Source organism: Anomaloglossus baeobatrachus, chromosome 1 (assembly GCF_048569485.1).
Source record: "Anomaloglossus baeobatrachus isolate aAnoBae1 chromosome 1, aAnoBae1.hap1, whole genome shotgun sequence".
NCBI lineage: Eukaryota > Metazoa > Chordata > Amphibia > Anura > Aromobatidae > Anomaloglossus > Anomaloglossus baeobatrachus.
This window is the reverse complement of record NC_134353.1, coordinates 338,025,570-338,036,233: the sequence shown is the minus strand read 5'-3', so window position 1 is coordinate 338,036,233 and position 10,664 is coordinate 338,025,570. Positions and strand designations below refer to the sequence as shown.

At 46.1% G+C, this 10,664-nt stretch overlaps 1 protein-coding gene across 1 annotated transcript in view; it reads left to right on the top strand.

The window, feature by feature from the left end:
* The first annotated feature begins 47 nt into the window (after nucleotides 1-47).
* Nucleotides 48-10,664, top strand: part of LEPROTL1 (leptin receptor overlapping transcript like 1) — a 28,229-nt gene continuing 17,612 nt past the window's right edge. The window contains exons 1-2 of the mRNA XM_075352282.1: nucleotides 48-211; nucleotides 10,335-10,410. Coding sequence (XP_075208397.1) covers nucleotides 196-211; nucleotides 10,335-10,410 — 92 coding nt within the window. The 5' untranslated portion in view covers nucleotides 48-195. The remainder of the gene's footprint in view (nucleotides 212-10,334; nucleotides 10,411-10,664) is intronic.

The following is a 10,664-nucleotide window of genomic DNA, read 5'->3' as shown; positions in this document are numbered from 1 at the left end:
ACTAGTGTCTGTTTACCAATAAAGTTATACAAAAAGATAAACAATGCAGAGCTGGAGGAAAGGTGCGCTACTTCCGGCGGAAGCGGTGTGGTCTGTGTATAGAGCTGAGATAGCCGAGGACTAGCTGTGAGTGGCCGCTGTGCAGGGAAGGCAGTGCGGAGCTGGGAGGTCACAGGGCGCCATTACTCTGCGGCTATGGCTGGTATCAAAGGTCAGTAACCCTGAGGGATGTGTGTGGGAGAGATGGCGGCTGCCAGCCGATTGTGTGCCTGTTGCCAGCATGATGCCAGTGTCCCAGGAGCAGGGTGGATTCTGCTCAGGCTCTAGGCATAAGTACATGGACCTCAGTGGTGCCCTTGTGTATAGGCGCAAGGTCCTCAGTGGTGCCCCTGGGTATAGGCGCTAGGACCTCTGTGATGTCCCCCGGGTGTATGGGCGCCTAAACCTCTGTGATGTCCCCCGGGTGTATGGGCGCCTAAACCTCTGTGATGTCCCCCGGGTGTATGGGCGCATGGACCTCTGTGATGTCCCCCGGGTGTATGGGCGCATGGACCTCTGTGATGCCCCCCGGGTGTATGGGCGCATGGACCTCTGTGGTGCCCCCCGGGTGTATGGGCGCATGGACCTCTGTGATGTCCCCCGGGTGTATGGGCGCATGGACCTCTGTGATGTCCCCCGGGTGTATGGGCGCATGGACCTCTGTGATGTCCCCCGGGTGTATGGGCGCATGGACCTCTGTGATGCCCCCCGGGTGTATGGGCGCATGGACCTCTGTGGTGCCCCCCGGGTGTATGGGCGCATGGACCTCTGTGGTGCCCCCCGGGTGTATGGGCGCATGGACCTCTGTGGTGCCCCCCGGGTGTATGGGCGCATGGACCTCTGTGGTGCCCCCCGGGTGTATGGGCGCATGGACCTCTGTGGTGCCCCCCGGGTGTATGGGCGCGTGCGCGGACCTTGGTTGAGCTTCTGGTGTTGTCAGTTCTTTAGTTTTCTGCAATCGTATCGCTTGTTGGAAGACATGTCAGTGATGGGAATATGCCAGGAACTGATATGACACCAGCAGAGGTGTCAGAGGGAGATAATAGCATGGCCAGTGGGGCAGGTGATCAGAAAGCCTCTTAGGAGGGCACATGCCAGCGTCAGCTTTGTGACCATAACTGCAATTGAGTCTGATGTGAAGTCTGTTGATGAGATGGTAACCCCCATTCTCTCCATATTAATTTACTTGCCCCCTTCACACCGTAGCCAGTTCTCATTTTTGAACCCCTTTCCCTACACACACTTTCTTCATACTGGAGAAACAACTTGTAGTAGCCAAGTTGTAGTCTTTCATTTTAACATAATGCTTTGAAAGCCGTCATAGACATTTAAATCCCAAATGCAGTAAAATTGTGTATGTGTGTGTGTGTGTGTGTGTGTGTATGTGTATATATATATATATATATATATATATATATATATATATATATATATATATATATATATATATATATATATATATATATATATATATATATTATTTTTCTTTGCTTGCCATGTGGTTTTTATGGTGTGCAATAAAACTCACCTGGTGTAATGAGTCTTCAGGTCTTCACTGATTACCACACTTTATAGGTTTATTACTTTGGTGTCCTAACAAAACCTGAACTTTGTTTTAAAATAAATTGGTTTGTGTCAACGATTATTTTTTTAATTTTTTTTTTTATTTATTTTTTTTTTGACTGCTCTTGTCCCATATCTGTAGCTGTTCGGAGCTTATTTGTGTTCTGAGCTGTGGTGCTTATTGCCACATATTCGGTGTACACAACATTTTGATCGCTGTTTAGTGCATTCTTGTAGGTGGGAGGTGCTGCCTATGTAAAATAAGCACCTCCCTCCTTTTTTTTTTTTTGAAATTCTTATGTCTGGCTGGGCTCCGTGGGAGTACCAAGATAGCATTGAAGGTTTCTTTCCGCAGTCCTCCAGTCGCCGTAGTAACTCAACTGCATCTTGCTATTACTAGGAGTGGATGGACAACCTATTGGGATCGCAGAACTTAAATGCCCCAGTCAGAGATGTCTCATCCTCTTGAATGGGCAAAATTGGCAAGCGTTTGCAAAAAACACGCAACTTTGCAATTTATCTGTTATTAAAAATGCTCTCTGATTTGCGCACTGATGCCGCCCATAACATTCTATGTAATGTATAAACAAACAGCAGTGCTGTAGAGGCAGGAGCTGGACACAAGGGTGTAGCACACAAACGCTGCCCATAAATAATATCCTATGTAATGTATATACAGCATTTCTGTTGTGGTAGGTATGTTACAGGAGGGTGTAGCACACAAACGCTGCCCATAAATAACATCCTATGTAAGGTATATACAGCAGTCCTGTAGTGGTGCGAGTAAGACAGGAGGGTGGAGCGCACTAACACCGCCCATAAATGACATCTTATGTAATATACCATTGAATCCAGGAGTTTACATAACGATCGAAAAATACACATCTGCAGGTTTTTCTCACTATCTGACATGAAGTTAGAATAAACCTTTCCCGTTTTAGGTCAATTAGGAACCAAAATCATTTATATTTGCCAAATGCAAAAAATTTTAAGGCATTTTTATTACTTTCTGCAAAGTCAAAAGTTTACATAAAAAATATGGGAAAGCTGATATATAAAATTGTACACCCGTGAGGATGAAGACCAGCGCTATTACCCTAAATACCTATAGTTTTGCAGCTAGATTTTAAGGCAAAAACACCCTCACTTTGCCTAACCAAGGTTAATGACGTTACAGGTACATGTTAAAGGTACATACAAAGAGGTTTTTTTGTGTAAAAAAAAAAAAACAAAAAAAAAAACCCTGCGTTAAATTAAGCTATACTTAAAAAAAATTGTTTTATTTTTACTTTAAAACAGGGATTTAATTTACTGTTTGTAAAAGTAAGATTACAATGTTACAATCCAATACATACACTTCACATTACTGCACGGTTATAACTCATACATACTAAAAAAGTGGAGCCCCGGCCGGCGGCTGCCATCTCCAATTCAATAAATTGAAGAAAGGGTTAAATGTCCTTTATAACAAATCATTTCAGGAACTTCCAGGGTAAATATGTAGATGTTTAAAAAAGTTTCTAAATGTATTTAAAAATAAATAGCGCTTCCCGCTAAGGTTAGAACAGCAAAGATGATGAAAACTCAGTCAGGGGTGGTATGCTGAAATCCAGAAAAAAGTTATTTGCAAGTTTCATTTTAAATATTTGCGCTCCACACGAGCTACGATCTCCTTGGTGGGTTTAATTCTCCCCACACTCCTAGCGTGTTTGCCCGTTGCAATCTCACCGGAGTATAGCAGGAATGCAACGATACCCCAAGCGCCCGTAGTGGGTGCCCGGTGCAAGTTACCTGATTAACGGCCATCTGTCTGAGAACTTCAAATGCCGTGTGGTTTCTGCGCTGTGTCCGCTCCCAAGGTCTGGAAGCGGCAGTTTCATCAAGGGTTATATCAGGTCCGCACTGTATGAGCTCCTGATGCCTATAAGCAGCAGTTATACTAGATATGTGCTGTGTGTGTTCCTGATACCTGGGGGCGACAGTCTCATGAGAAGTTATACCAGGTCAGGGTTCCGCTCCACGTGGGCAGACAAGCAGTTAGATTCCGGGGTAAGAGATTCTACCGGGGCACGAATGCAGGAATAATCTTGGGCGTCCATCCGTTACATAGACTGGGATCCTGGATGAGTCAGACAATTAAAGGAGATGTCCGACATAAACTCAAAAATTGTTGTTAAGCTAATCTGTGCTGTATTGTCCTATAAAACACCCCTACATTGTTATTTTTTGTTTTCTAACTTTTGTTCCTCTTGAATTCACCCTTTATTCTCTGCAGCTCTTTGTTTACATTCAGTTCTAGCAAACTGACCACTTCCTGTGCAAAACCTCAGTCAGAGCTGGCCCCGCCTCAGTGTCCAGCCCCACCTCAGTGTCCAGTCTCGCCCCCTGCCCTCTGCCCGCCCCCTGCACACACACTCCCTGTCAGTATTCTGCCTCAGCACCTGACCTGTTATCACTACAGAATTGCAAATAACAGCACCACATCGGGCTCTGCACCCCACCCCACATCGGGCTCTGCGCACACCCCACCCACGCATCGGGCTCTGCGCACACCCCACCCACGCATCGGGCTCTGCGCACACCCCACCCACGCATCGGGCTCTGCGCACACCCCACCCACGCACCGGGCTCTGCGCACACCCCACCCACAGGGAACACATGTAGGGAATACATACTCACCCGTCCTCGGTCCCCGCCACTTTTGCACGCTGTCTGTGCTCTGGCCATATCAGCACAGTAGTGACGTCACCGCTGTCCTGATCTGTCAGACACAGACTGCACGGGCAGTGATGAGAAGCAGCGCTGCGCTCCCTCCCATCAACGCTTTCAAATCTGTGATGCCGGTACATTTGAATGTGTGATCCTGAGCAGGGGGCCCGCTGCTGGCGCTGACACCACGGCAGCCGCCGCCAGGCCCCTCCCCCAGGTGACGGACCCCACAGCAGTGCAGTGGAAGGTTGCGGGCAGAATATGGGGTGTGGGGAAATGTGTGGGAGGGTGCAGGGAAGGGGGCGGGGACTCCACGCACAGTACCCTCCCAGCAGGGAGGCGACATGCTGTTCCAGATTTGCATGTCAACATGGTCCTGCCCATGTTGACATGAAATGACCGGAAGCCGCAAAATCGCAGCAGGAGCGGTCGCATGACCACTCTGAGCCGGTGGAGAGGGGCTGACAGCAGGGCAGGTAAGTGCTCACTATCTACTTACCTGCCCCAATGTAGCCCAATAATAAATAATAAAAAAGGTAATAAAAAAAAAAAAGTCAAAAGAAGCCGGATTACCCCTTTAAGCCTTCGGGGGTGCGTTTCGAGGGCAGTAACAGTCCCCTTCCTCAAGGATCCTTGAGGAAGGGGATTGTGGCTGCCCCCAGAACGCGCGTTGGAATCAGCCCAGCAAACAATTCCTAGCTACCTGCAGTGAGGCTTAATTGGCTGACTCATCCAGGATCCCAGTTTATCTATCGGAATAGAATTGTGGAGTTGCACAAGTCTGGCTCATCCTTGAGTGCAATTTCCAGATTCCTGAAGGTGCCTCATTCCTCTATACAAGCAGTTATAGCCAAGTACAAACAAGATGGGCATGTCCAGCCATCATACCGCACAGGAAAGAGACAGGTTCTGTGTACCAGAGATGAATGTGCTTTGGCCAGACATCTGCATATGAACCCAAGAACAAAAGCAAAAGACCTTGTGAAGATGCTGGTGGAAGCTGGTTAGATTGTGCCATTATACAGTGTATCAACATGGCCTAAAAGACCTCTCTGACAGGAGCTGCCAATACTCCAAAAGAAACATAAAAAATCAGATTGAAGTTTGCAAATGAACGCAGGAACAAAGACCTTAATTTTTGTAGACATGTCCTATGGTCTGACGAAACTAAAATTAAACTGTTTGGTCATAATGACCATCGTTACATTTTGGGGGAAAAGGGAGAAGCGTTAAGAACACGACCCCAACTCTGAAACCCGGGGGTGGTAGCATCATGTCATGGGGTTGTTTTGCTGCAGGAGGGACTGGTGCATTTCTTAAAATAGATGGCATCATAAGAAAAGATTAAGTGGCAATACTGAAGCAACATCTCAAGACATCAGTCAGGAACTTTAAAGCTTGAGCGGAAATGGGTTTTCCAAATGGACAATGAGCAGAAGCATACTGCCATACTGGTTACAAGGTGGCTTAAGGATAACAAACTTAATGTTTTGGAGTGGCCATCACAAAGCCCTGATCTCAATCATATTGAAAATTTATAGGCAAAGGGAAAAGGCCGGTGCGAGCAAGGCAACCTACAAACTTGGCTCAGTTACACCAGTTCTGTCAGGAGGAATGGGCCCAAATTCTTACCAACTATTGTGAGAAGCATGCGGGAGCCTACCCAAAAAGTTTCACCCAAGTCATACAGTTTAAGGGCAATGGTACCAAATACTAATGAAATGTATGTAAACTTTTGACTTTGTAGAAAGTAATACAAATGCCTTCAAAACATTCTCTCATTCTGACATTTGGCAAATAGAAATAATTTTGGTTCCTAATTGACCTAAAATGGGAAAGGTTTATTCTGATTTCATGTCAGATAGTGAGAAAAACATGCTGATGTGTCTTTTTAGATAGTGTATGTAAACTTCTGATTTCAACTGTATATAGAGTTGGGGTAATCCTGGTGAATATGGAGCCAAGTTTAAAGAGCCCTCCATGTCCCCAAGTCTCCCATTGCCTCCATTAGTGTTAGTGTGCTCCTTTCCCCAAATTCCTTTTTTTTTTTTTTTTTTTTTTTTTTTTTTCTTTTTTTTTCCCCCTCTGTGCCCCCAACCCACCTGCTTGAGTAATAAAATGTACTTGGATCATCTTTTTGTCTATGCGGGTTAACTCGTTCCTTCTCTTTTGCATGCAGTCTGTGTTAGTCCCTGTATTGTGCCTCTCACACTTTGCTCTTTAATCTTGCCATCTCTGTGCCCTCTTTAAAATGTTATAAAGATGATCCTTGACCCCTTGTCTTGCTTTCATCTTACCCCAGTCTGAGCAGTTTACAAGCTAATATAAATATGTGTGATGAAGGGATTCAGATTGTCTCTTCAGGGAGGAAGGAGACAAACTCTAGCGACACCTATTGGAAGTAGCAATCCTAAAAGTCAAAAGTGACTCTCCAATGAGCCTTTTCATATGACCTAGGATTTATGCCAGATCAGAACCTCAATTTGCAGACATGGTGTTTTGGGATGATTGTCCCTCATCAGTGCAAAGTATGAGACTGATCTGGCTGTATGAGAAGCTATCGTGGGGTCTAAGGGGAAAACTAGTCTCCTTGCGGAGACTGACAAACCAATCTGGCTGTCGGTGGTGAGGGGACTTATAGCTGCAATGCTCCTCTGGGAAATATTCAAATATTCTCTTCAGGGAGGAAGGAGACAAACTCAGATCAGTCTCATACTTTGCACTGACGAGGGACAATCATCCCGAAACACCGTATCTGCAAATTGAGATTCTGAGCTGACATAAATGTTAGGACATATGAAAAGGCTTGTTGGAGAGTCACTTTCGACTCTTAGGATTGCTACTTCCAATAGGTGCCACTAGAGTTAAGCTGGTGTCACACTAAGCGACAACGACGTCGCTGTTACGTCACCATTTTCGGTGACGTAACAGCGACCTTGTAAGTCGCTGTTATGATCGCTGCTTAGCTGTCAAACACAGCAGAAGCAGCGATCATAACGTCGCTGTGCTACATGTGCAGAGAGCAGGGAGCCGCGCTTAGCGCTGGCTCCTTGCTCTCCTAGGTACAGTACACATCGGGTTAATTAACCCGATGTGTGCTGCAGCTACATGTCACAGTGCAGAGAGCAAGGAGCCGCGTGCACTGCTTAGCGCTGGCTCCTTGCTCTCCTTGCTACAGTATACATCGGGTTAATTACCCGATGCGTACTGCAGCCACATGTGCACAGAGCAGGAGCCGGCACTGGCAGCAAGAGCGGAGGCTGGTAACCAGCGTAAACATCGGGTAACCAGGGAAAGGACTTCCCTTGGTTACCCGATGTTTACGCTGGTTACAGCTTACCGCAGCTGCCAGTGCCGGCTCCTGATTGCTTCATTTCGTCGCTCTCTCGCTGTCACACACAGCGATGTGTGTGTCACAGCGGGAGAGTGACGACCAAAAAATGAAGCTGGACATTCAGCAACGACCGGCGACCTCACAGCAGGGGCCAGGTCGTTGCTGGATGTCACACACAGCGACGGGACGTCGCTGCAACGTCACAGAAAATGGTGACGTAGCAGCGACGTCGTTGTCGTCGTCGTTATGTGTGACACCAGCTTAAGTCTACTTCCTCCCTGAAGAGACAATTTGAATATTTACCAGCCCTTTCCGGTCTGTGTCCTGGCCATCAGCTATAAGATCTTGTCAACGTTCAAAAATAGAGTAGGACATCACTATACCAAGAATTGCCACTGTGCAGGCAAGGAATACAGAAATTGTCCTACACATGGAGAAGGCTTCTGTGTAGGCTGAGACTGTGGCCTGGGATCCCCGGTCTGAATAAAGGGGATTATACTAACGTACTGCAGTGCTGAATGGCTTGTGTTTGTGACACATGGACTGATCTATGTCATGGGTTTTATTTATTTTTTTTCATTACTATTACCATTGCCTTCATTTTTTGACTTTGCTTTTTCCAGTTACTTCTAATGGTAGTGTTATGTCAACACTTGATGGCTGCAGCAAATCTTAAGTGATGACGCATTTACATGCTGAAGTCTTGAGGCTGACACAAAAAAATGCAGATTCTTATGGAAAATCTTGAAAAGAAAAACAAAGATTTATCTCCATGCAATCTGTATATGGTGTCAACGTTGGATTTCTAATGATTGTCACACTGGCTGTCTTCACAAAGGGTGTCAGGGTATGTGCGCACGTTGCGTACTAGCCCAGCACCGTAAAAGGTGCGCTTCAGAGCGCAGCTGAAAAGCTCCGTTCTGAAGCGCATGGTGCCGGCGAGAACGCGCGCTCTGCCTGCAGCTCCTCCCATAGACAGAGCAGGAGCTGCCGGCAAAGCGCACGGAAGAAGTGACATGTCACTTCTTTTTGCGCAGCGCTTCGGCAGTAGCCGAAGCGCTGCGCTCTAAAACGCCACGTGCGCACGGCCCCTGCACAATCTCCATAGACTGTGCAGGGGACGCAGGACGCATGCAGTTACGCTGCGCTACAAAGCGCAGTGTAACTGCATGAATTTACGCAACGTGCGCACATAGCCTTATTCTATTATGGGGGACCAGCACCTATATAGCTATACCACTGCTTTCAGGGGTAAAATTGTGCTGACTGCTGGATTTTTAGCACCTTAAGGACAGTACAAGCTTTCATTTCTGCGAGTGTGTGTGTGTGTGTGGTTTTTTTTTTTTTGTTTTCCTCCTCCCCTTATTCCAAGAGCTTTTCCATCTATCCATCCCCCTAGGGGACACAAACCTGCAATAGTCTGATCATTTGTTATGTATGTATGTATGTATGTATGTATGTACGTACGTAATCTGTCTCCTATGAACGCTCAGGAGAGGGCACCCCCTGCTGGTGCATTAAATGCTGCTGTCAGTGATAGATAACAGCCGCAGACAGAGCACCGCTCCACACTCGGCCTTCATCTGTAGGGAGAGATGCTAGCCTGCATCAGAGGCAGGAAGACTACTCATGACGTACTTAGCACATCATGGGTCGTTAAATGTGCTGACTGGTTCCCTTTAAAGCACCACTCCTGTATTTATTTTTTAGTGGTGCTTCTAATCTAAGTTCCCTGCCCCTAGTCTTGTGTCCGTAAGCTGTGATTTGGCGGAAGTCAGAATTTTACGTCACAAGCTCCCAATGCAAGTCTGAGAGTCGTAACAAGGTTCTAGTAGACCTCCGGCTCACTCCGTGAAACACTGGAGCAGCAGCAGGTCACAAACTGCCAGAGACCAACAGGAGCGTCACTAATAAAAGGCGAGTATAAAACAGAGGGCAGGGACCTTTAGATTAAAAGCACCACTCCAGCGGCTAAAAAAATAAATGTTGGAGTGGGATGTCCCAGCATTTCCACTAGAGATCATAGTTCTCTGGCCAACCCCCTTCTCCTTGAACCTGGCATGGCATGTGATAAAACATACTCTGCTTACATCACTGCCATGTGCTTCATTCATTCCAAGGACATACATTCACAACTGATCTGCTACATTACACCTGGGATAGAAGTGGCTGAATACACTACAAGTGACGGATGCATTCATAAGATTCTGGTATTCCGGGTTTCAGGGTGGGCAGAAAACTCCAAAAATGTGAAATTGACATTTATTGAAATGCGTTCCAGTGCCTGGAGGGATTAGAGCGGTCAGATGACTGCCTGCTGACTGGTCACATCCTCCAGTCTGGATGGTATAAATCCCAGTGTGACCAGTCATATGTGCCTTCCTCAAGCCGGTTTCCAGCTATGGACGGTAGTAGACAGGAGAACTGCGGTAGGAATCTCCATTCCCATCTCTCCCTATGTTTAGACCTGTAAATTTGACTCTTCACTAAAAGAGACATACTTGCTATCCATGTTCTCCCCATAGCTGGGAGGCTGGATGGGATGTACTGGTCTTTATTCATGCATAGTTATGCCCTGCGACTGAGTTGCCTTTTTCTTCTATGAATGATGTTGTTAATAACGAGAATAATATCTAATTGTCTGTTTTTGTTTTTTGTTTTTTTTTTTTTTTTTTTTTTTTTTTTTTAGCTCTGATCAGCCTCTCATTTGGCGGAGCCATTGGACTGATGTTTCTGATGCTGGGATGTGCGCTGCCTCAGTATAGGTAAGTGGCGTTAATACTTATTGCCCTTTTGTTAAATATTTATTATCACTTCTGATGAATGTTAGTAAATCTACTTACACATAGATGGAAAAAAAAATGAGCCGTAGCATGCGTTGGTCTACATACAACTTAGGCTAGATTCACATTTCCGTTGTTTTGCATCAGTCACATGCGTTACTTGACGCTTGTGACTGATGTGTCATACAACGGATGACAAGAATTAGAATTCATTGTCGGACTCCATTGTAAGAGAG